The 26,754-nt window shown below is 36.3% G+C and overlaps 1 protein-coding gene across 7 annotated transcripts in view; it reads left to right on the top strand.

Moving 5' to 3' along the window:
• Positions 1–26,754, top strand: part of LOC136816369 (neuroblast differentiation-associated protein AHNAK-like) — a 111,310-nt gene that overhangs the window by 16,208 nt on the left and 68,348 nt on the right. For 5 of the 7 annotated variants that reach the window (XM_067072697.1, XM_067072694.1, XM_067072692.1 and 2 more), the window contains exons 6-25: positions 101–208; positions 523–631; positions 1,413–1,588; positions 3,065–3,258; positions 3,531–3,651; positions 4,051–4,185; positions 4,783–4,860; positions 7,103–7,207; positions 7,858–7,969; positions 8,238–10,396; positions 11,180–11,284; positions 11,635–11,746; positions 12,100–14,918; positions 16,937–17,100; positions 17,540–17,639; positions 18,249–18,386; positions 19,483–19,563; positions 20,089–20,193; positions 21,359–21,467; positions 23,340–23,486. In XM_067072697.1, coding sequence (XP_066928798.1) covers positions 101–208; positions 523–631; positions 1,413–1,588; positions 3,065–3,258; positions 3,531–3,651; positions 4,051–4,185; positions 4,783–4,860; positions 7,103–7,207; positions 7,858–7,969; positions 8,238–10,396; positions 11,180–11,284; positions 11,635–11,746; positions 12,100–14,918; positions 16,937–17,100; positions 17,540–17,639; positions 18,249–18,386; positions 19,483–19,563; positions 20,089–20,193; positions 21,359–21,467; positions 23,340–23,486 — 7,177 coding nt within the window. The remainder of the gene's footprint in view (positions 1–100; positions 209–522; positions 632–1,412; positions 1,589–3,064; positions 3,259–3,530; positions 3,652–4,050; positions 4,186–4,782; positions 4,861–7,102; positions 7,208–7,857; positions 7,970–8,237; positions 10,397–11,179; positions 11,285–11,634; positions 11,747–12,099; positions 14,919–16,936; positions 17,101–17,539; positions 17,640–18,248; positions 18,387–19,482; positions 19,564–20,088; positions 20,194–21,358; positions 21,468–23,339; positions 23,487–26,754) is intronic. The other 2 variants (XM_067072693.1, XM_067072696.1) reach the window with 1 other exon arrangement.

Below are 26,754 nucleotides of genomic sequence, written 5' to 3'. Positions count from 1 at the left end.
CTCCCAATGGCTTCATCCAACAGTAGCTTTGTCAATTTTTGAAGCTCCAGTCAATCAAATAATAATCTTTTACAGTGGTTCTTCATTCTCCATTTTTTAGATTCCGATTTTGTGGAGTATGTCATTAATGTCAAGACAGCTGACAAATTCACTGCTGGCACTGATAATGGAGTTTATATTCAATTATTTGGAAGTCAAGGAGAAAGTGGTAAATTTCAGTTAAACAATCAATCAACTTATAAAAGCTTAATATAGTCGAATCTCTTTTACTCTAACTTCTATAACTCAAATATCCTCTAACCTCTACCAAGTTACCAATGCCTTATAAACATGATCTCCATAAATTAAAATTTCCTTATTCGGAACAATAATCTCTACTCCTCGTGTGGGTTTGAATTATGGAGACTTAAGAAAATCTATGAAGGTAATATTTTTTTCTGAACTAAGGCAAAAATACCAACCGTGAAATTCTGACCGTCAAGTCAGTCATTTATCTTCCTATACTGTCTACTTTTCTTTTAGACACATACCTTCTGGAGAATGAGCCTTCAGAGACAAAGACTTTCCAAAGAAATCAATTGGATACTTTCCATCTCAGATGTAAAGATGTCTCTCAGCTTAACAAATTGAGGTAAACAATTTAGAGGTATTTGGAAACCCAGAGCAACATTATGGTCAATGTGATTGCTAAATATCTTTTCAAATAATCTTTTACAGAGCTTTAAAGTTAGATTTCACATTTTACTCGTTGAAAAAAATTAGGTTGAGTGGGATATTATCATGTTTAAAGTTTTTTTCAAAATGAAGAACAAGAATATCAACTGCTGGTAGACTTGTGCAATAATTTTTATTTGTCCATCAACAATGAATTCTCAATCCTAAAATTCAAAAGATCAAAACACTTTTTAAGGTGTCTGACTTTTTAAGGTGTCTGCTATAAAATCGTCTTAGATCGTCTTAGATATGTTCGTGTTCGATATTGACCGGGTAGCTCAGTCGGTAGAGCATTCGCCTTACAATCTAAGGGTTGTGGGTTCGATCCCCGGTCACCGCCAACTCAGCGGATGAGTAGCTTAGATTGGGTAATCTGATCTAGGTGGTAAGTTACTGGGAGCTGAGAGTAGTGTGTGGCGCTCCACCTCAGCATTCGATCTCCCAGGTCTAGCGCAAATAGAAAAGGGGATAGACTCCCTCACTCCCGGCTCCGCCGACAGCCACCAGATGAATATACTTACTTACTTACTTACTTACTTACTTACTTATATATTCGTGTCAAATGAATCTATATAGCTTTTAATACTGAACTAGTAAGTGTTTATTGCAGATTTCAAATTCTTTTTTCTAATATATTCGTGGATTTCTTATTCATATTTTTGGTAATTTATTTGAGCTCTATCAATTATACCTTTCAGAATTGGCACCAAGGGTGGAATGTTTTCAGGCTGGGCGTTGGATTACGTCACAGTACAGAAAGTCAACAGTGAAGACGAACCATTGAAGTTCACAGGAAACTGTTGGCTGGAAACCAAGATTTTGTCTTCTGGAAATCACCAGGAGATTGAACTCTTTCCTGATCTTCAAGAAGAAGGTAATTTTGCGCATGCAATAAATGAAATGATCATATGTCTACAATCATGGACAAAATATTTGAAACAAAGGGGATTTCCCTGCGAAATCTTAAACACAACAAATGATTTTTAAGCGTGTTAAACTACTGTTGGGAAGTAGAGTTTTAACTCTGAGTTTTAACATGAGACTTAAGACCTTAGGTTCTCAGGATCTAAAAGCTCAAAAATGTTCCAATAAGGCTTGGAATATAGTCTAGAAGCCACCAAACCCCTTCAAAATCGAAATGTTCAATGAAAGAAAGTGGAAGTGCTAAAATAGCGATTATCGCCTGAACTTTAAATTCTGAAAAACGTTAAAATACACTAAAACCTCAAAATGCACTAAAACCTCAATGTATTTCGACCATGATTGTAGTAATCAAATCAATACTCTGGTGAGTTAGGGCGTGTCTAGATTTTTTTTAATCACAAATCCCGAATCTGCGACCAATAGCACCCATTCTCAGGGATTCACTTAAGGATTTTTAGATGACCTATATACCATAAGGTTTCAGGACCTGGTTGTTACGTAATTAAATATATATATTTTTTTTATGTCAATGAAAATATATTTGGATCAAGAGATAAACATTAGAATAAATATAAATATTATTAGACTAAATTAGTTAAAAAACGAATAATAATTAAATATCAACCTAAAAATTAGGTGTGAATTATGATGTCATCAAAATATGACGTCATAAATCGTAAATTAGCTCTAACTCTTATAATTACATGTCGAATTTCTGTCAAATTTGGACCAAAGATGCATCTTAATAGTGCCAAACTTTTCAATGAAAATTTTTTTGAAAATTTTGACGACGTCAGCAAAAAATGCAAAAAATCGAAAAAGGCAATTTTTTGCTGACGTCATCAAATTTTTCCAATTTTTTTTTCAAAAAGTTACAATTCAGTTAGATGCATCTTTGGTTCAAATTTGGGAAAGATTGGACATGTATTTTTAATATTATAGCGTATATACGATTCATGACGTCACCAAATTCGATCAAATGATGACGTCATGATTACAATTTCTTTAATTATAAATTTTTGGGGTGATATTTAATTACGTAACAACCCGGTTCATAAACTTCAAGGTATATAGGTACTTTAGAGCCCTAAGTGGATCTCTGAATCTGGCTGCTATTGGTAGCGAAAACTTAGGGGAAACTGTTAGGTTTTTGAGACTTGCCTAAGTCACTCGAGTATGATGATGCTTGACAAGGGTAAAACACTCTGCCCAGGGGAGTGAAAAATCAATCCAAGGGTCGATAACCGAAGAATAATCCAAGAGATGGATCTTGTTTATATCTTTATTTTAGATGACTTATATATGATAATTATCATTATTGTTTCAGCATTTAAAAAAACTGGTAGTTTTATTATGTTAATATAATAACATTTTACATTACTTTACAAAAAAGTAGGCAAAAAATAGATTTTCACTTACCATTTAGATACTGAAAAGCCAGTGGTTGATGATCTTGAAGAGGAGATTACACCCCTCCCAAGCATTGAAGTTGAATCAGAGCCACCTGTAGATCTTGGAGAATCTGACAAACCTGACGAGAAAGATGGAAAGTCTGGTGCATTTGGGATTCATTTACCATCTTTCAGATTGCCAACGTTCAAAAGGAAAGATATTGTAAGGGTAGGAATTTATATGAAGGCAGGATTGTCAACTTTTTGTTCAACTTGTTTTCTAATGCTTACTCTTCCCTATAAATTTTGAGTTACGTTGGATGTTTTAATTGGGTTTTGTTGTATTAATCTTTGGCTTTTATTCAATAGTATTTTGAACAAAAAAGTTGCTGAAAATTCTGATAATTTTCAATACAATACTAAATATTATTTAGTGAGGAAATGGCCATTCAATTGTCTTATTCAAATTTATTACACTAAAGTATTCATTATCTCCATCAGCCCGATGACGTCACTGATGATGGTGATCCAGAGGAAATCAAAACACTAGAATTGAAAGCTGACGATTCTTTTGGGAATCTGGACGATCTCCTTCCACCGCCTATGGATGATGACATTGAAGGTAGATGTTGGCTGGGATACAAACTAAATAATTTCAAAAAAAATTATTTTGCTGAATCTTAAAATATTATTATAATAGTGAAACACATAGAATCCCAAAGCTCAAGAAATTTAAGAAATATTGGGTCAAGTTCACCAGGGATGACTTTAAAATTCATATGACTGTGAAAATATCAATGAAACAAATTTGGACATTTGACATATCTCAACCCAGGATGCTCACTCTTATGAAGAGTTGATTGGTGTAGGTAGATACACATAAGCGATGGGCTTCCGAGGGCACTATTAGAATACCGGGTCGTCATATACATATTAGAAAACGTTACGTGTTAATACCTTTTTCTTGGAAGTACCCCCCCCCCCCCCCAACAAATTAAATGTAGCTTCATTCTTTTCGCAGGAGACATTGTGGTTCCATCAGTAGATACAGAGGTAGAGAATCTTCCTGATGGGTTTTCGTTGGATGACGATGTAGATAGTGGTTTAGATTTCGATGGCGTGTTGTCCACTGAAGGATCTGTCAAATCTGTTGAAGGTAAAGTTTTTGCTTTTTTTCATATTTAATTGCTATTATTTATAGTTTGAATTGTGGAAATTTTCGCTTTCAACAAATTTTCAAAGGAAACACACTTAATAGACGTTTTTCTATTGATATCAACTCCAAGCTTTTCATAACCTTTTTGCTATTACATAATACATACAGTGTGGGAATAAACGGAATAAAATTTGTTCATGTTAAAACTTTCATGACCTTATCACCTGATTTCTTTTTGAAGAACCTTTTGATTTTCAGAAGAATAGTAATTTTTGTATTTTATATGAAATCTATTCTAGGTTTTATCGTACAGTTGGATTTGCATTACGTACTGTTAGATTCCAAATAAACGGGGTGGGGGGATAATTGCCGGGAGGTTAGAAATTGTGCTTCTGAAAACCCCAAAATAAAGATTTTGAGCCAAAAATTTTCTTGAAGATTATTAATAAACGGGGGGGGGGTCCGTGGGGTTAAAAAATTTTCGAAAAATTAACAAGTGGGGGGGGGGGGGGTCCGTTTATTTGGAACCTAAGAGTACAGTGTCGTTTAACGTCTGTTCTTTCACAGACTGTTAATCAACTTCTTTTTCTTTACCAGTGAGACCGGTGGTATCAGATGAAGAAATAGACCCTTCTGTTGTTGAAGATACACATATTGATCTTAAGAATCTCAATGGTAAGCCACGGCTCTATTCTTGTTTACATCACTTCGAAATCCATTTATGTGACCAAGCTCGCCCTACGATTAAAAAAGTTACGATGTGTGCATGCTCGTAAACTCATATATCGTGCATTCTTGAAAAGCTCTTTTATCCATAGGTGAAATCTTATTGGCTCATTGAAGCTTTAAAAATTAGTTGAGACGAGATTCATTGTTTCTGACATAAGTGTAAGAAAATATTTGGACTAAAAAAAGGCCTGTAAACTTGGCAATCCTTCATCAAATGACAAGACTTTTCGATCAATGTTTTCTTTAAGGTGAACTCTATTGCCTGATACTTTCCTCCAAAATTCTCCAGAGACTTTATGTCTACAAATTGAGTCTGAAATCATGTGTGCTTATAAAGAAATTTTCATTTTCTTGCTTGAGAAAATATCTTTTCAAAACAAAATTTAACCGATAACGAAATGGAACATAAACTTTAAGTTTTATTTAATTTTCGTATATTAGAAGGCTAATATCTTCAATACTGATAGTAAGAATGTTCAGAGCAATCTTGTGTACTACTAAAGAGTCTCATTTCATCGAGCGAGCTTAGAATTTCTTTTGATACAGTTTATAAAAGAAATTAACAGACATTAACGACCAATTACCGACACATTCTTTGAATAATAGTATTAAGGTTCATGAGCGTTTTATATTTTATCTTAAAAAAGGATGTACGTATCATGCATTTGGAGTGTGTTTGGAAGTAGATTTAGCCTCCACCATCATCCCTATCATAAAGGACTTCTGAATTAGGCTCGAATTAATATGCACCATTTTGACAAAATTTTCTTGAAATAGTTTTTCGAAGAAATCTTTGGAATTTGTAACTCAACTAGTTTTTTTTTCTACTAATACGTCAGTTGCAGCCAATCAGCTGTTGTGACATTATTTACAGTAATATATTTCCCAGGCCTATCGATCTCTATGAAATAATCATGCTTAACATTTTACAATTTATGGAGATCTTTTTCCCATTCTGTGAGCAATTTTTCTTTGAAGTTGGCGACAGATGTTGCAGCAACAACATCAACTCCAAGACCATTCCATATGTCAATACTTCTGGTAGAACAACGAATTTGTTTGATACCCTCTGACACCATCATTTGCAAAGTTTCTTTGTAGTTCGTAATCGTGCTGACGTTTCGGGCATTCGCGAAGGACAAACTTTTGACAGGCTGATGATTTATCATAAACGTGAAGATGTTTATATACTTCAACCATATCACCAATTTTACGTCTGATCTTCAGTAACGGAAGCGTTTCTGGTGAAAGAAAGTCAAAACTTCTGCTGATCAGACCAACGATTGAGTTAGCTTTCTTGATTTTTTTTCAAATTTTACCAAAGATGTTTTCTTCAAAATTCATTCCCCGACGATAATCACTCCAAGATCTTTTTCTTGATCCACATTCTCCAGGATTAACCTGTCTTATATGGATGGGCATGTTTGATGTTCCAAAATTTTCCCAGTGTTAGCACATGGCATTTATCTGGGTGGAATCGGAGTAGCCAGTCCTTTGACCATCTTTCCATTGCGTTGATTCATGTTGCAAGCGAATGGCATCTTCAGCACTATTTATCTCCTCAACAAGCTTAGTGTCGTCTGCAAAGAGGTACATATCAGAGCTTGTAACCTCAGGTAGATATACTCCGCTGAGTACTTTACCTTCCTTGGATAGTTTGCCATTTACCTTGACATACTGATATCGATCCAACGGAAAGGATTTGATCCAGTCTAATGTGAATCCTTTGATACCGTATGCGTCGAGTCTCTTGAGTAACCTGCGGTGTGGAACTGTATCGAAGGCCTTGGCAAAGTCGAAATGGATAACATCTACCACTTTACTTTCTGATATTGAGTCTGCACATTTATAAAGATAACTCAATAATTGTGACTGCGTCGATCTTTTCCCCAAGAATCCGTGTTACTTTTCGGAAAGTACCTTTTTATCTATTAGGAACTTCATTATTTGATCTTTAACAATCCTTTCCATCAATCTACAAGCAATAGATGTCAAGCTAACTGGCCTGTAAAATGTCATAATGTCGAGGGAAATTGTAGGGGTGCATATCCCAAAGATATGCTGGAATGGAAAAGTCTTAGATGTCAATTGTAATTAAGCCAGTTTCTTTTTCAGCCAAATTTTATGATATGATATGATATGATATGATATCTTTATTAATTATGTGTATGCTATCATTCATTAATAGCGGAAGAACAAACGTACATTGTCAAAGTTAAAACATCGAACAATTTGACCGCAGGAACATATTCCAAAGTTTTCATTTATCTCCATGGTGACAAAGGAGAAAGCGGTGAGTTTTTTTTCTTGTCCTGAGAGCTTTCAACTTTGCTACAGTTTTTTTGAAATAGTTATTTGAAGAAATCTTTGTTACTTTCCTCTTACAAAAACATTTATTTCATTTATACACACGACAAGAAATATGCGCCGTAAGAGCTTAATTTTTCTCTACCCAAATACTCAAATTTATAAAGGCCTAATTGGGAGGATTACCTAGGCAAAAGGAGGGTACGGGTATGTGCCGCCCTTAAGGGCTTTTTTGAATCTTAAAAATCCCACTAAGGGGTATATCGTGACCTTAAAGCCTAAATTTCTATAGAATATCCCAATAAGGGTCACAAAATTCACAAAAATTCAGGTTTCAAATCCATTTGGGTCCATTTTGGTCTCTATAACGGCCCGATCGCCAAAAGTCGGGTGGCACAAACCCGTCATCCCGCAAACCTAGTACCCCCCTCATCGGGTTTAGGCCGCACTAACATGCTCCTTTAGATCGAATGCTCCGGGGGCTGAAGATCAAAAACTTTCCTCTCCTTTCCCTTGTTCATTATTCAGTTGACACTAATACAACGTTCATCTAAAAATGTTACATGAATACTTTTTTTTAAATTTTACAGATTTTTACTCAAGAAAAACATTTTCAACACTTCACTTTTGTTATAGAGGAACTTGAATTGAAAGATGAAATATCTGGCAATACGTCACCTTTCTCAAGGAACCAATTAGATGTCTTCGAAGTTGTGACGTATGGAATCGGCCGAATCAATAAGATAAGGTAATGAACATCCATTTTAAGTATTTTTGAATGTTGAAAGGGCGTGGCGCTCCCTACAGCAAGTCCATATTGGTGATATCCAGTTAAAAAATAATGTGACGTAACGTGGGCCGTGGATCGCCTTTTAAGTTTGAAAATCATGTTTTATTTTCATAAACGGAATGGGATTTGATTTGAATTGAATTATTTAAGTTTCTTTTTCCGTATATCTGCCTCCGATCTCTGTTGTTTAGATTGCAACATTTTATCATATTCTTCTTTTTTCTAGAATCGGAAATGATGGTCAAGGGATCTTCGGTGGATGGAATTTAGATTATGTTCTGGTCAGTGAAAAACCTGATGGAGACTCTGAAGTCCAACCTGAGGAATCACAAAGCACAATGGAGACAAAGTTCATCGCATTGACTCGCCTCGATAAACGAAAACAAGGCTTCATTGAGTTGTATTCGATGGGTGTATCACCTGCCCATAATGTTCCATTGCCGGAAGTTGAAGATAGTGAAGATGGTGAAAATATCGATGTTCAAGGTGATGGTGATGCTGGCAAGGCTGGATTTGGATTTCGCTTGCCGAGCCTCAGATTTGGAGGAAAGAAAAGCGATGAAACCGAAATTGAAGAGCCTCATAACTCTGACGAAGATGAGATCATTGTTCCTGATGTAGAAGGAGAGGTTGAATCTGTTCCTGCTGAACAATCTGGTGAATCTGAAGGTGATGGAAAAGGTGGCTTCGGATTCCGTTTGCCAAGTTTCAGATTTGGTGGAAAGAAAGAATCGGCAGATGACGTTACAATCTCAAACGATGCTGAGGTTACAGACCAAGAGATTGTGGTTCCTGAGACAGAAAATAAAATGGAATCCGCTCCCGACATGCCAACTGAATCTGATGTTGATGGTTCCGATGGGAAAGCTAGCTTTGGATTCCGCTTACCGAGCCTCAGATTTGGAGGTCGAAAAAATGAGAAATCTGCAGGTGACGAAAAAGAACTAGATGTTGGGGAAGTTGACCCTGGTGAACCGAGAAAGGATACTTCTGAAGATCCCAAAGATGTCGGTAAATCAGGTTTTGGGATCCGTTTACCAAGTTTGAAGTTTGGAACACGAGGAGTTAGCAATGATGACGGTAAAGAAAAATCTCAAGTGAAGGAAGAAGAAGCTGATCAAAAAGAGGAATCCGATTCTACTGATGCATCCGGTAAAGTTGGATTCGGATTGCGCTTTCCAAGCCTCAAATTTGGAAAAAGTGACAAGACTGATGACCCTAAAGAGGCTCTTCTCAAAGATTCCGGAGACACAGAACTTACAGAGTCTGGTGAACTTGGTGAAACGCTCTCTGACGAGAAGTCAAAGGATCGCTCTCGAAAAGTTGGTTTTGGCTTCAGTTTGCCAAGTCTCAGATTTGGTGGAAAGAAAGATGGAGATTCCGATGAGAAAGAGGAGTTAGACAAAGATGAGTCGAATGAGACTGGACAAGCAGATGAACCTGATGGTTCTGATGGAAAGTCTGGATTTGGTTTCAGATTGCCTCAACTCAAATCTGGTGGAAAGGGAGAAAGCAAATCTCCGGCAAATGAAGAAGTTCTTGGCGATGAAGATGTCATTGTTCCTCAAGTAGAAGGAGAAGTTGAAGCAGAACCTGAATTGCTAAAGCTGGACGAAGCAGTATCTGATGGAGAGAAATCAGGATTCAAGTTTGGTTTCAGTTTACCAAGTCTCAAATTTGGACGTAAAGGAGGGGAAGAAAATGATGCTGGCACGTCTGATGATCAAGAAAAGCTGCAAGATTCAGAATCTGATTCTGGCAAATCTGGTTTTGGATTCAATTTGCCAAGCCTGAGATTCGGAGGTAAAGCAGATGTAGAAACTCCCTCAGGAGAATCAAACACTGAAGAAGATATTATTGTTCCGGAAATAGAAGATGGAGTGGAATCAGTACCTGGAGATGATGGTGTTGATTCTGATCACAAAGGACGCTTTGGGTTTAGACTACCCAGTCTTCGATTCAGTGGAAAGAAAGATTCTGGGGAAACTCAATCAGAAGTAAACGATACTAACGAAGAGATTGTTGTACCAGAGGTAGAAGACCCGGTTGAATCAGCTCCTGGTGATGAGGGTGAAGCTGATTCGAAAGCAAAGGTTGGATTTGGCTTCAGTTTACCAAGTCTGAAATTCGGAGGTAAAAAGAATGGAGAAACTTCATCAGGAGAACTTGATGCTCACGAGGAAGAAATTGTTTTACCAGAGATACAAGGAGACTTAGAATCTGCTCCTGATCAACCTGATGAACCTGATGGTAGTAGAAGAGCCGGCTTCGGATTCACTTTGTCGAGCTTAAGATTCGGACGAAATAAAGATACTGAAAGCGATATCCAAGCAGAGGTCGATCCAGAATCTGAATCTATTGAAGAAGATGCAGCAACACCGAAAGGTACTTAAATTAATTTTTTACAATGGTATAAGTAATGGGCTATAAAATTGTACTCGCTATGTTGAGGTCTTTTTTTTAAAGGTGACACCCTGGATTTTTTCCTAATTTTTCAGGACCCCCTTGGATTTTTTTCTCCAATTTTCTGGACCACCCTGGATTTTCGACCTCGTTATACTGGCCACCCTGGATTTTTAACCCGTTTTTACTGACCACCCTGGATTTTTTATTTTCCAGACCACCCTGGACGTCACACTTCCTCAACATAGGGGGTACAGACTATTTCTGGAAAAGCCCAATGACTTGACTTGAGTCAAGAAAATTTATCCAAGGGTCTTCCACATTCAGAAGACGGTGATCAAGGGTTCATAAAATTCACATTTCTACCAAAGAACAGCGTTCTGCATCTGCCACTCTTGAATTCAAATTTCGCATGATCAAATTAATTTAGAACACTTCAAAATTTCATTGCTAGAAAAGAATGCTGTATAATTTTATCATAAGTTTCTTTTAAAAAAGATACAGTTCAGGCCCGGTAGAAGCGGGGAGACTGGGGAAACTTCAGCCTCCCCGCTTTTGAGCAAAATGAGAGTTTTTTTCTCGAATTCCTAGAGAATTTCACGGTTGTTCCGCCGGGCCTGCAGTTGACGCTCTCTAATTAGATTTTCATCACATGAGGGGACGTGTTGAATAGTAGAGCGTAGTTAACTGTAGGGTATCTAATAAGAGAGCGTCAACAACTGTATCAAGATCGATTTGCTCAAAAAATTTTTAACTTTCCAATAGGTGAGCAAAAAACGTACATTGTGAAAGTGAAAACATCGAACAACTTTACCGCAGGAACATACTCCAAAGTTTTCATTTATCTCTTTGGCGACAAAGGAGAAAGTGGTAAGTTTTTGTATGCTTTTTAGTAAGGCCAATTTTTCAACGCGCAACATTTTGGGTCTTAGAGAAAGAAAAAACTGCGAAATTGCGTAACGCGAAATTAAATCCACGTTTATCAATCCATCCAGCAAATTGGCGTTTCAGGTAACTTTGGTTCATTGGTGAAATTAAATCCATTTGAAAACACTTAGTGTGAAAATAAATCATTTTCAATTTCAAAGACATAGATCTCATCCACCAAATTCGTAACTTATGTCCTAAATTTTTGTTTTTGTATTATGACTGACCTATATTTTTGAATTGGCATTTGAATTCTCTGAAGGCAATAAAGACATTTCTGTTCTTATTCATAGAAAAACTTGAATTGAAAGATGAAATTTCTGGGAACGCTTCGCCTTTCTCAAGGAACCAATTGGATGTTTTTGAAGTTAGCACACACGACCTCGGACAAATCAATAAAATAAGGTATCTTGTCTAAAGAAACTATTTTTATAAATTGGTTTAATCAATCCATCAAGACCTGTTCAACTACTCTAATCACACTTCGACCTATTCCACTGAAGGAGCGATGGCCCAGTGGTCAAACCAAGGGTTTGCGGTTTGAATCCTGGCTCCTTCCAAAATTCAGCCCATCCGTCTGGCCGCGAACCGAACCCCGTGGAAACAATCGAAAGAACTTGTAGATTACCATGTAAAATAGCGACTCTATCTATCTATATACGACCTGATCCAGGACCACAAATCCAGAGATTCATAGCTCAACTCCATTTGTTCCCATATTATTCTTTCCTCGTTGATTTCTATTCTTTTTTTTCTAGAATCGGGAATGATGGCCAAGGAATATTCGGTGGATGGAATTTAGATTATGTTCTGGTCAGTGAAAAACCTGATGGCGATTCAGCTTTGGAATCTGATCCTATAGAAGCATCCTCAAACCTTGTCGACACTAAAATTTCTTTGAAAGAGCCTAGTGTATCCAGCGACCCAGTTGTGTCTTTAGACGGTCCTGAAGTATCTTTGGACGGTCCTGATGTATCCTTAAGCGAGCCAGTTGTGGCTTTAGACAGACCTGAGCCATCTTTGGACGGCCCTGATGTATCTTTGAGCGGCCCTAGCCTGTCCTTAGATGGCCCTGAAGCTTCTTTGGACGGCCCAAATGTAGCGTTTGATGGTCCTGGAGGGACTCTGAGTGGCTCGGAAATCTCAATAAATGATCCTGAAATAACTTTGGACGGCCCGAATTTATCCGTGGACAACCAGCAAGAAACTGAAATCAGTATTCCTGAACAACCTTTTAATGAGTCGATCGATTCTCCGAATGTCGACATTGCCATCCCTGACATCGATGCAAAAGACAAGGAAATCATGGAGACAAAGTTCATCGCATTGGCTCGCCTTGATAAACGAAAACAAGGTTTCATTGAGTTGTATTCGATGGGTGTTTCACCTGCCCATAATGTTCCATTGCCGGAAGTTGAAGATGCTGAAGATGTTCAAGGGGATGGTGATTCTGGTACAACTGGCTTTGGATTTGCGCTTCCAAGTTTCAGATTCGGTGGAAAGAAGGATACACCTGAAGAAAAGGAAAGTGAAGAAACGGAAGGCTCCGGAAAAGAAGCCGTTGATATTGAACAAAGTGGTGACTCCAGTGGAAATGTTGATGATGATACTGGCAAAGCCGGTTTCGCGTTTTCCTTACCAAATTTGAAATTCAGAAGATCAAAGAAGAGTGGAGAAAATGATGATGATGTATCTGATGAGAAGATTGTTGAAGGAGAAGAACCGGATGAACAACATGTAGATGATGCTGATGGAAAAGCAGGATTCGGTTTCAGATTGCCTCAACTCAAATTCGGTGGAAAGGAAGAAAACAAACCTTCAGAAAACGTAGAAGTTCTAGGCGATGAAGACGTCATCGTTCCTCAACTGGAAGGAGAAGTTGAAGCAGAACCTGAATTGCCAAAGCTGGGTGAACCAGCATCTGATGGAGAGAAATCAGGATTTGGGTTTGGTTTCCGTTTGCCAAGTCTTGGATTTGGAACATCTAAAGGCGACAAAGTTGAAGATGATCAGGAAGAACCTTCAGGAGAAATTGATTCTAACGAAGAGATTGTCGTACCAGAGGTAGAAGACCCGGTTGAATCAGCTCCTGGTGATGAGGGTGAAGCTGATTCGAAAGCAAAGGTTGGATTTGGCTTTAGGTTACCTAGTCTGAAATTCGGAGGCAATAAGGATAAAGAAACTCCATCAGATGAAAATGAGATTGAAAATGAGGAACCAAACGAAGATGTCGAGGAGACCAAGGTTGATGGAGATTCTTCTAAAGGAGGTTTCAGATTCCGTTTACCAAGTTTGAAATTTGGTGGTAGTAAAAAAGAACTTGATTCTACATCTGAGATTGAAGGTGATGTCGTTCCTGATGAACAGGACTCTCAAATCGAAACAGAAGCTCCAGAAGCTGGCGATGCTACCGACTCTAATTCATCAAGTAAATGGAGTTTGAATCTTTCTTTACCATCTCTACCAAGCTTCAAAGGAAGCGGGAAAGCTGGCGCTGATGAAAAGGAGAAAGAGGAAGATGAAGTGATTGTTCCTGAGGTCGAAGGGGAAGTCGAATCACAACCAACTGATGTCGAAGGTCCTGATTCATCATCTACTTCATCAAGCAAATGGAGTTTGAATTTACCATCCTTGCCAAGCTTCAAGGGAAGCGGGAAAGCAGATATCAATGATGGAGATCAGATTGAAGCTGATCCTCGGGTAGATAGTCCAATTGAGCCAAAACCTGAAGATTCAGTTGATAGTGGTTCAACGCCAGAAGGAAAGACTTCAAGTAAGTGGAGTTTGAATCTTAGCCTTCCATCGCTGCCAAGTTTCAAAGGAAGCGCTAAAACAGATGCGGATATCAATGAAAAAGATGAAGACAACGAAACTCCTCAAATGGTTGATGATGGTGAATTGAAGGCTGATGAACCTAATGTAGACACGCCAAACACAGACGAAACATCTTCTAGTAAATGGAGCTTGAATTTAACTTCATTGCCGAGTTTCAAAGGGAGCGGAAAAATCAAAGGTGATGATATAGAAAAAGGCGATGATACTGAACAGGAAAAGGAAGAACAGACTGCAGAACCGAACGATAATAGCAAAACTTCAAGTAAATGGGGCTTGAACCTTAACCTACCATCCCTACCAAGTTTCAAAGGAAGCGGGAAAGCTGGCGTTGATGAGCAAGATGAAGAGCAAGATGAAGTGATTGTTCCTGAGGTGGAGGGGGAAGTCGAATCTCAACCAACTGATGTCGAAGGTCCTGATTCGTCATCTACTTCATCAAGCAAATGGAGTTTGAATTTACCATCCTTGCCAAGCTTCAAAAGGAGTGACAGGGAAGAGGATACAGTTTCTGGAGATGCGGTGATTGTTCCTGAAACAGAAGCTCAAGTTGAGTCTCAACCTCCGGATATTGCAGATCCTGATGATATTTCCAGTTCTGGCAAGTGGAGCTTGAACTTGAGCTTACCATCTCTTCCAAGCTTCAAGAGGAGCTCAAAACCAGGAGATTCTGATGAAGGAACAGCTGAACCAAAAGATGACCAACATATTGAAAGCTCACAAGAAGCTCCACATCAAGACCAAGGTTAGTCAATTAATAACAACATGATGATTAAAATGTATTTTTCACGACTTTGACCAATACACTCTTAATTTTTTATAAGCATAATAGTTGAGGGCCAAGCCTGGGGTTCCGTGACATCTTTTCTACGACCTAGCCATTTTTAGTCTATTCCAAAGAACAGTATATTCTAGGAGTGGGCTATACAGGTTGATTTTCGTCAAATCATGTCAAACTAAATTTTCTTTAGCTCCGTATGGCATATCTAGGCAGGATCAAAAATAATTTTTGAGATATTTTAAATATAAAAAATGTGGGAGCCCCTTTTCTGCCCCCCCCCTATTAGACTCATATAAAGTATGACAAAAAATCCCCAATTTGACCTGGAAACCTTCAAAATCATTAAATTTTGCTGCAATTTGGTACAAGTCCTCCTTGAATAACAATAATAACATTTTGTCAGTATTATTTAAAAATTTGTATTATCGGACGTTTTAGGGCGTGGCTAAACCCCAAAAAGGGCAAAAAGGATTGGGTAGCTCTAGAAAACTTTGGAATAATATTTTTGCCCTAAAGTTTTGCATACCTACCCTCAGTTATCTATCTTGACGAATCCTGAGAATATTTCCCAAAGTAAATTCGTTATTTCGTAAATAATTGTTTCGATGTCCGTAAAAAAAGGGGAAATATAGACGGGCTAGGGCTCATTCATAAATCGTGTAATTCAATTGAAGTTCCCTCTAGAAATTGGTATTCTTGATCCCAAGAACAGTTTTGAAGCCTTTCAGAGTCGAAATTCATGAAAAAGTTTCAGTTTTCCGCTTTCAGATCCCTTTTTACGTCTTCTGAACTTAGTAGTGCTAAATCAAGGAAAGTGTTCCTATCACATAGAGCAAATTGTCGGCAGTTCTACGAGAATTTACATTATTTCAGATATAAAAAAAGAAGTGCTTACAATTCACAAACATAAATTTTGATGGATTTTCTGTTGTTCAAGATTATAGAAAAAAAGGTTGTCAAGTTTTCATATATTTAGGACGAGAAGTCACTCCCTCTAGGTAGGAAAAATAAAATTTTTAAGATTTCACAATTTACACTGACAAATCTTCACCTGAAGAGGTAATGTGCCAAATTTAAGCAGGAAAGAATGTTTTCTCGCCTTTATAGTCAAGCCTTCCTCTTTTTTGCCTGCGTAAAGGCTTTGGGCTACGCCCAAAATGTCCAAAATTATATTTCTCGAATAAATGTTTTGATATACTTTATTTCTGTCCCTGAGAAGTGAATGTGCTAAATTTGAGCGGAATTCGATCACTGTGTGTCTCGTTTCCAACAAAATTTGGGTAGTTGGGTAGATGGAAAAAGATTGATTTGAGGGCACAAACTTTAGTCTACAAAAAGGCTTCCCACATTTTTTTTCTTCATTTTTGTTCAAAAATTCTATTTGATCCTTATACACTTATAATTTAGACCTCAAAAAAATTTAGTTTGACATTTTTTTGAAAAATCACTCTGTATAGCCCACTCCTAAATTACAAGATATTTTTGAGAGGGGGGACGCGGATTAGGCCCGGGAAAACTTTTTATGACAAAATAGTGATGCCATAGGTAAAACTTCAAGGGAAATAAGGGGTAGAGAAATAGCTGATTTTCAAAAATCAAAATAAACGAAAATGATTGGTACCATCTGAAAGAGCATGAAATTCTTAGCAAATTTGTGCAGCTTTTCTAAAACGCTGACCTTTTTAGGATTGCTTTTAAAGCTGTTTCGGTTTTCTTGGACCAATTATTTTAAAACCTGCGGCGGCAAATTTCAAAGAAAACTTTCATTTTTTGAGCCGAAACAATGTTCTGACTTAAAAATACAAAATTTTGATTGAACGCTAAGAAAATGAACAAATCAAAGTTCAAGCATATAAATAAGCATGAATTATGGCTGAAAATTAGATTTTAACAGGTTCTTTATATTTTGGTCATCGAAGCCTTATGTTTTTATATCGTTTGTTCTTATTAAAAAATATGTTCTATTAATTTCTCCCATACAGATCTTGGTGAAGAAATGATAATTCCATCAACAGAATCGAACGTTGAATCAGGTGTTCCTCTTCTTCTGGATGAAGAAACGAAATCACCTTCTCGTGGATTTTCTTTCCGTTTTCCAACATTTGAGATACCGAGATTCCGTGGTTCTGGAGATGTTGAAGTGAAGGTGAGAATCAGTGTCGGAAATTTTTCGTTTGTTGATAATATCTGTCCAGTTGAGATCTAGAGACACAATCTTTGTCATTTAGAGTGTTTTTTGGTCTCTAATTCAGAGATTTTTCAAGATATCTGTTCATATTCACAAAGCTTATTACAGCTTTGCAGAAGTGAATGTTTTTTAAAGGGACTTAAAAGTAGTAAAATGTAAACATTGTGCGAACTACGTGTCAATTAAAATCACGTGTCATCCTTTAACGATCGGATGTCTTCAATTCAGACTTATTTTAGACGAGAGTTCCTCTTAGTTTTTCGAGTTGTTTTCTACAGTTTAGATTATGTTTTTGCCAAGATAATGGCTTGCCTGAACTAGTCGTTTTAGCTGAAATCGATTAAAGCTTTAAATATTGGTGACAAGATAAGAAAATCTTTATATTCGACTTTTCCAGGCTGATTCGGATGAGATTGAAATAATGGAATTAAAAGCTGACGATTCTTTTGGGAATCTGGACGATCTCCTTCCACTGCATATGGACGATGAGATTGAAGGTAGAAAGTTTTTTCTCAATTTAATTCTCCATAAATTTTCCCATAACTTAACAATAGAAAATTTCAAACTTTGAATTCATGATATTCATGGCGTAACGTTTAATACGGAAACAGCAGTGGCAAATTTTGAACAATTTGTTACTAGATTACGTCACGACTTAGATTATAGATTGTTTTGTCTTTTTTTGTAATGGTTGAAAGTAATTTTTTTAGTAAAATTGAATGAATGAGGGCAAAAACAGCATGAAACCAGAAGTTTTATTCACTTTGAGCCCGCATTTTGATCAGATCTTAAATCCTGGAGATATATTTAACCGGAATTTCAAGACTCGTTTTTTTACAAAGAGCGCTTATAAGAACATCAAAATATTTTGAAACCTTCCAATGTTCTTAAGTTTTTTAGTTTTAAGTCTAAAAATGTTCTTAACATTTCGTGAGTATTACTGTCAATTTTTCTAAGAAATTAGGTGTTTTAAAGTTCTTAATGTTGAACCTTGATATTTTGGCCTTTTGTTCTTACAAAGTTTGTTCTTATAAAAAATGTGTAAATTTAAGTTAAAAAATGATTATGTTTTAGCTATATTAAGATAATTTTATTTTATTTTCCAGGTGATTTAGTGATTCCTACAACAGAAGCGCGAGTAGAAACCACTCCTTTCTCCATGGAAGGAATCGAAATACCTGGTTTCTATGATGAAATTGATAATGATGATGGAAAAACTGAAGAAATGAAATTACCAAAAAGAAGTAAGTAAAAACTTCTGCTGAAAATATTTTCAAACGGAGTAGAGATCTTTAAGAATGGGCTCTTCAAGAATGGGCTCTTCAAGAAAAACATCGTTTTTTGGCGGGCTCGAGGATACCGTATTTTTCAGTGATCTACCCCTGGACATTTCGATTTTCCGAATAGGTGTCCCTATGGACACTAAAGAATTTACCCAATAAAAAAGACAGTTTTTCACAATTTTTCCAATACCTATGGACCCTTATGTGTGGTTTTTTCTGAAAGAGTGCAGTAGAGTTTAGGAGGTTGGAATGTTTAATACTATATGGGAGAATAGTTAGGGCCCTTGGAGATACTGAGCCGAATCATGAGAAGATACTCATCTTCTAGCATTTTTCATTAAAAGCTACTTAAGGTCCTGTTTCCCTCCAAAGACTTTTCAACTTTCAACAGTTTTCTTTCCAATTTTTCAACTTTCAGAAAAAAATAAGCGTAGATCATCATTCCGAAAATCTTTAACATGTTTGGGATGTAGAGGTGAGAAGGCTTGCTGGTCATCTGCATGATTCAAATACTCAACTCAAAAACAAAGCATAAAAAGCAAGCTTGCACCTCAAACCATTCTCATACACCCAATTTGAAAACACAAAAAAAAGTTTCTTAAGATTTTTAAGTTTTCACTCACCTCATGGTTAGGAAGTAAAATATCGAGGTCTCATTCCATTCCCTATATGCTTGAAATTGTACTAATTGTTATAATTAACTATTAATATTACTAGGTTATTACATAATTTTAAAACAATAACATTTTTCTCCCAAGTTTCTGTTGTAAGAATGTCATAAGTAATGGCATAGCTCATATAGGGGTATACCGTGCAACCCTTAATTAGGATCCGTAACATCTTCGTTAGGCGCAACCGCATGTGATTGGTTCGGAAATAGATATAATTTCGAGATTTTTTTTTAAGCAGGACCCACTAATTAGGCCTGGCAAATTAAACTCTTAACCCCCAAACTAACCCCTACTTTTACTAGTAACGCTTTGATGGTGAATTTGGACAAATACATGGGTCATCATTTTTAGTCGATCATCATCCTGTATTACAACTTTCTTTTAAGCGAAACCACTGGTAGAGAACGAAGAGATTGCACCATTGAGTCACCAAGATGATTCCCCTATCGAAATGAACAACTTAAGAGGTATGTCGAAGAGTTTTGATGAAAATCAATATGTTTTTGCTTTTTTATTTATCTCGAAGAATGATTTTGCTATGCTATTAAATATGATAGGCTTTGTCATATCTTTCTTTGTTTTGAGCTTAAAACTTTTACTCTACAAAAATAATCCTTGAAATTTTAGAGAAGTGCAACCATCCATGATCATTTTACTTTAGACTTGACTAGCTCTTATGAAGAAACGTTTAGCTGTGTGTATACACACATTTTATTTGGCTGACCCTGGCTTATTTTTATTTTACAATTTTAAGCCTCTTCTATTCTTTTTGGCGTTCTTGAAATAAATTCGCTTTTATATGCAGAACATTTTATGGGCTATAAAAATTGGTGCACGTGCTTTTTCTCTAATTTAAATCTGGGAAGAAAAATAATTACTTCAATTTTTCTCAAATTCAAGGTTCTAATAAATTAGCGTGTAGAATAAAGTTCGAAACTGACAAATTTCAGTTAAATTACCTCAACTCACTTTTCACTTTCATCATTTTTCAGCTGAAGAAAGAAATTACTTGGTTCGAGTGAAGACTGGTGACCGATTGAACTCCGGAACCTCGGCCAACATCTACATTTTTTTGGTCGGCGAAAGTAGCACGAGTGGTACGTCATTTGCTTTATTTGATTATGTCACAACCCAGCTGGCACATAACGTTTTTTCGACGTTTATCTAACGTTCACAACGTCCATATAACGTTAGATGAACGTTGAAACAACGTTGTGTGCTAGCTGGGAAATATCATATTCATCTACATACTAGATAAGGCTAAATGCTCACAGATTTCCCTAGGAAGTGTGTCCAGTTTAGAAGCGACTACTCTTAGGTTTCAAATAAACGCCCCCTTCCTCGCTTGTTAATTTTTCGAAAATTTTTCCGGACCTTATTAGGACCCCCGTTTATTAATTTTCAAGAATATTTTCAGCTGTCAAAGATTTTCGGTTTCAGAAGTACAATTATCAACCCCCCCTGGCAATTAGGTCCCCCCCTGTTTATCAAAATTTTCAAACCCCCCCCCACCACTTTTATTCGAACCCCCCCCCTGTTTATTTGGAACCTAAGAGTAGTCAGTCCACCATGTTTCGAAAGTTCGACTTTCAGAACATTTGATCGTCAACCAGAATAGAAAGTAAAGTGATCAACTTCATAACTGGACACACTTCCTTTTATATGGAAGCTCCATCCAGTTAAGTATTCAAAGGTCAGCAGATCTGGATTTATCTTTTAAACTCCCTAATTTTCATTTGGATCAACTTTCAAGTACAATTTTCACTTTCAGAAACAATAAAAAGTGAAAGTTTGTAAGAAAACAATTAGTCATATGAAAGTTTCAAGAGGAGATAATAATGCAAGTCAAGAAAGAATAGCAATATTGCTTATTATTTCGACTTACCTGTTTTCTTATTAGATCCAATTGATTGTACCTTTCAGAGAAAATAGAGTTGAAGCATAATCAATGACGACTTTCAAGTTCAATCCTTTAAAAAGAATGAAATTGAGTGTTGAACAACTTACGTGTAATTGTAATTGAGCCACATTGAATTATGGGATTGTAACTCGTACAAATGTGAAACAAAATGTGTAAAGTAAAAATTATGACGTATGCGTCGCGGAGCACTATTGAGAAAGATTCTATTGCATAGTGCGATAGTTCTGTCGCACTGGTGGAAACCACGTTTAAGTCTTGCTCAAAAATATTCTACGTAAGGAACATTATTCAAGTCAAGAAAATACAATAATATCCAAGTCAAATTGCTTGTTCCTTTTCAGAGAAAATAGAGTTGAAGACATCACGAACACACAAAAGACCTTTCAAAAGATCGCAACTCGACGAATTTATCGTCACCACTTATGACGTCGGAAAAGTCGTCAAAATAGTGTAAGTTTCTAATTGTGATTTACGATTGATGTATGAAGATCATCGGATATTGAATACTAATTAAGTACAATTATCGGCGATCAAAAAAATATTTTCGGTCAACGCAACAACCTTGCAAGCTCGGTTGTTACTTGACCTCGGGCAATATTTCTCAGTACAGCACTCACTAACCGGTCATTATTGTATTAAAAGTTACGCTTTTTTCCAACACAAAAAGTGCATTTTTTGGGTCACCGATAAACCAGTTATCAGACATTTACTCGTACAATATTAAAATATTACACTCGTCCCGGCTCGGACAATATTGTACGGAACAATCTCGGAACTCGTAAAATATTTCTCATATTATACTCATCTGAAACTGTCTGATAACTATTACTTATTATGAAATATCGAAGTTTTTCTTCACACTTTTTTATACAGCTACCTGTTTCAAATAAGCGGTACTTCTACAGAGGAGGAGGCGTTTATTCGAAGATGGCGTCTATTTGAGAGGGCGTCTATTTGAGAGGGCGGGAAAATTAATGAATACTTTCCCTCATAACACTGGCGTTTTTTCGAGGGGGCGTTACTCACTGCAAGTGAGTGTACCTTCGCTGGGTTTAACCCTTATCATTCTAGGAGAACAGGGTACCGCAACTCTGATATAAGAGTGCGGGTAGATATTTCTCGCTCTGTTCCAGTGTACGAATCATTAAGCAACATGATACCTGTGTCTCGCGTACATAGGATCAGCAACGTATTGAGTATAAATTCCTACTCGTAAGAGAGGGGGACTCCTGCTTCGAAAGGAGTAGGACCCATTCCGTAACCTGAACGTGTAAGATCTATCCATCTATCTTTATAAAAAGGTTTATTTAAGGACTTTGACCATAGTGAATTTTTCATATTTGCCATGTACAAAATGCAGATTTCTGCCTGATGTAGCCAACAAAACTATGGCATGTTATACATTTTCTGTAAGCCAATTATTCCTGAATCCGAAGATTTAAAAATCGCAATGAAAAAAAAATTGATGAGGAGGAAAATGGAGATTTTTGCGAAGAAGAATATTTCAACTTTGAAGAGCTTATTATCGGCGAAGAAAAAACATTTCGAAATTTTTTTGCGTTATAAGGTGTATTCTTAACCAAACAAAAAAATAAAATTTTCGGAAAAGTTTTGTAAAAGCTTCAAATTTTCATCCCAATTTTTTCGTAAAAAAAACAGTTATAATTTTTGGATACATCAATTCAGAAAGTTTTTCGGAAAAGTTTGAAATAGTTCAATTCTTTGCAGACAATTTAAAAACATTTCGAAAGAAAAAAGTTAATTACCCATTGAAACTTAGATTTTTTGTAAAAGAGGGTAATATAACATTTTATTAACGTCTTTTTTAAACTTCATAACGTCATTTTTGTAATTAAATTCTTAATTACTATTGACAGAATGAATTTCCAAACAGCTTGTAAAGTCAGTTTTTTGTTAAAAATGTCAAGGAACCAAAAACAAAAGTTATCTTTCAGATTCCTTAACAATTTTTTTGACTATAGTCAGAGCCCTTAAAGTAACGATAGTCACTTTTCCTAAATGAATCTCTTTCAGAAAATACAGGGTTTCTTAAGCTGGAAATGATTTCCAAATACTCTATTTCGTACTAAATATAAACCTATAATGGTTAAGTTGCATAATTATAAATTGGACATTTAAAATGCAGGCTGCTAAATCTCTTTCGATCTCTTTAATCTGAGAGAACTTGACTTGGGTTTTGAGAGAGAAATTCTTAGAGAAAAAACGAAGCAAACGAAAGATCTTGAGTTGGAATTTGAGAGTGAAATCCTGAGGATCACAAACTATATTCGAAAATTGTTTTTTATTCTCTAATTTACATAGCATTGGACACGACGGGAAGAGCTTGTTTTCAGCATGGGGATTGGATTATGTGTTGGTGAGCCATCCAGAAGCAAACCTTGATGATACGAACGAATCTGTTGGCAATCTTGAAGCTGATGACATTGATCCAGACTCACCTCCATTAAGGTAAAAACGAAACTCTAATTTTTATTAATACTAGGTCACGGTGTGGATGTAAACCACACTGAAACGACCGCCTTCCATCACGCATCACGCTCGCAAAAGAGCGCGCGCACATTATTAACGCCTACATATCATCTCCAGTACATTTTAGATTGTTCATTGAAAATAGATTACAATATACTAGTCATTTTTCATGTCTCGATTATTCAATTCCGAATAAAAGACATTTAGGGAAAAAAAGAGAAACACCTGGGTAATCTAGTTAAATCAACATAAAAGGGGTTGCGGAACGAGCGTTCTGTTTTCGCAAAGCGAAGAAATCTCAAAATGTACTACTCCATTGTTAATGCAGAATTACAAAAAAAAACAACTAATAGGACCTTACAATTCACGTTGAATTTATTGCCAGTGAGAATGTTTGAAAAAGTAGAAATGTATGAAGAGGTGTTCCAAAAGCACTTGGGGATATTTGAAAAGTCATTTGTACTCGACTTTGTCATACTTTTATAAAATCTTGCTGATCAAAATTACAAAAATATCTGCTCAATACAACTTTCCACAGGGTAAAATAACAAAAAATGATATCAAAAATAAAAACTAAAACTCTAAAAACTAGCATCATAGCTCATATTAGACTTGTTGTTACAGAGAGTCTATAAAAGGCTTTTGAACTAAAAATAATTTGATGTGTCTTAAAAAAAGCATCTTCAACAAGATTCTCAACATACGTATCCTGTGAAAAAAGACCCTCTCTTAATCATGAGGTCATGTTGAATTATTAATGAAAAACTGCATCATAAAAACACAACAAGACGACTTAAAGTCGAAAATTTCGCATAATATTAGAATATCAACGACGAAGACGCGTGAAGCATTATGGATTTTGAATGAAGCGTTACACAAAATATACACATTGTATTGTACACACAGGTCGTAGATACCCTGTTTTCTTATGAAAAATCTCAATCCAATAAAAACAAAAAGATAAAATTAAAAAATGCGACTAAAAAATTCCTTTTTATAAGCGTTAAAAATATCTTTTATATTCAGAATAAATCAGAGAACTGCCATATACTGGGAGTTTCTAAACATCGACCAGAAATGGCGACCACGACCAGCGACCACGACCGGCGACCAGATAAATTTGGGTTATCGAGTTTATCTGCTCTCTCCATCGTAGAGAACATCCAAATCGAGTCCTGATGTGGCTTTCAAATGAACCACTGAGCACATGGCTGAGAAATACTCTAGCTTAGAATACTAAAAGTGACCTTTGACGCTACCAGTCATTTTCTAGACAAAGTGACACTTTTTGACAAAAATATTGACAGGGCAATTAAGTGTGATGCCTGTAAACTTTATTACACCAAATATTTTAATTATGCTGAATGAGATGCCTTTAGTATGAATAGATAGAAATTGTCAGTAGGCAAAAGCTGGGAAGGGCAGTTTTAGAGATATCAATCTCATCAATTATTCTATTGTCCTTAGATAGTCAAAATGACTTATTTTGACAAAATAATGATCTGATGATCAAATATAAAGCTTCTTAAATGAATTTCAGCAAAAAATTTGAAATTAATTAATTTGATGCCGAAAATACAAGAGGATAGAAATTGACACCCCATTCAAGCTCCAAGAGCGTTAAAATGGCTGTTCTACACGTTTTGCACGTGGCTTTATAATTACTGTAGGTGAGACAGGGGTGAGCTTTACTCTTCAATTCGATAAATAATTGATCATAGGAGAAAGACTCTAAGGTGGAGAAAGAGGAAAAACTCGATAACCCAAATTTATCTGGTCGCCGGTCGTGGTCGCTGGTCGTGGTCGCCATTTCTGGTCGATGTTTAGAAACTCCCCAATATACTTGAGAAAAATAATTTTAAATTTTTTTGAAAATGAAGAAGAAAAAATGAACTTTTCATTCTTTGATGCCAAAAACTTCATTTTGTGCTTTGATAACAAGTCACTTGTGATAAGACTCCTTTCACTTGCGCAAAGTTTATATCAACTTCTTTCTATAAGCAGTAGAATTTTTCTCAAATTGAGAAAATAGCTACATTAGTCAGAAAAATCTGTTGTATACTATCTTTCTGAAATGAATGATGGAGCATTACCATCAAAATCATTGGGCTTTTCCAGAACAAATTTGAATATTGCAGAATATTGTGGGGGGGGAGTGGGTTATCACATTTTTGGAAATTTACCCTGTGATTTAACCAATAGACAGCAGGTTTAACCCCCCGGACAGCAGGTCTAACCTTCAGACAAGCCAAGCATCAGTTGACCCCATGGACAATCATAGGCCACTAAAGGCAAAAAGCAGTTGAGTAGTTGAGCTCCAGCTTCTGAACTAGAAAATGGCAGGGTAAAAACTAGCCAACTTCAAAGAAATAATACTCTTTGAGAATTTCCAAAATCTCAATGCAATAATCCATATAAAAATGTATTAAGAAAAGCTCGTAACTTAAGGGTCAAGATTTATTTACCACCTGTCACTCAAATTTTCTCACCAGATACAAATTGACTAAACCTCACTAAAAGTGATGCAATTATTTTCAATCTTCAATTATTTTCTGATGCTATAATAGACCTTTAAAACTAATTATTTCTAGGTTGACCATAAATCTTTCAAAATCATAAAATAAATGTTTACACACCAGTGAAAGTAGTAAGTGCTAAAAACAGTAAAAGAATCAATATTATACGTAATCGATTAATGGCCCTTCTAGCAAATCACAACAATGACTCCTTTATAATTCTGCTCTAACTCCATTAAAACGAACCCTCCCCAATATCTTGCCAGTTATCCTGTAAAATGGATATAGGGGAAAGATTCCAGAGTGCGGAAATAGGAATCTCATACAAAACAACGATACCACTGGAGTTTTTAATGATTCAAAATGAAAATCCTGATTAGCAAAAGGGGTATCAAGATCGCTGAAGTTTGTTTGAAGCTCAATTAGTTTGATTTATTACCGTCAACTGCTCTAACTAACTGGGACTATCTGACAAAACATGGGACGGCAATTCGGCCACCATTTCACCGAACCTCCAAAGTCATTTGATTTGAGTTAAGGAACAGTGTATTTAAAAATACACGATTTCTCTTTCGATTTTACAGTAAGTGAAAATACAGACCAGATTTGCAAAAGTCCCATGTTTCGACCAATCTTCCCAAGTTAGAGCAGGTAACGGTGCCTTGTTGCCCATTCTTTTTACACTCTGAAGGCTTATTAGCAGACACCTACGCTAAACCTTATAGAGCAGG

Source organism: Clytia hemisphaerica, unplaced genomic scaffold, assembly GCF_902728285.1.
Source record: "Clytia hemisphaerica strain Z4C2 unplaced genomic scaffold, Clytia hemisphaerica genome assembly, whole genome shotgun sequence".
In the NCBI taxonomy this organism is placed as follows: Eukaryota; Metazoa; Cnidaria; class Hydrozoa; order Leptothecata; family Clytiidae; genus Clytia; species Clytia hemisphaerica.
Note: the sequence above shows the minus strand (reverse complement) of the source record. Positions and strands in the feature narration are given on the sequence as shown.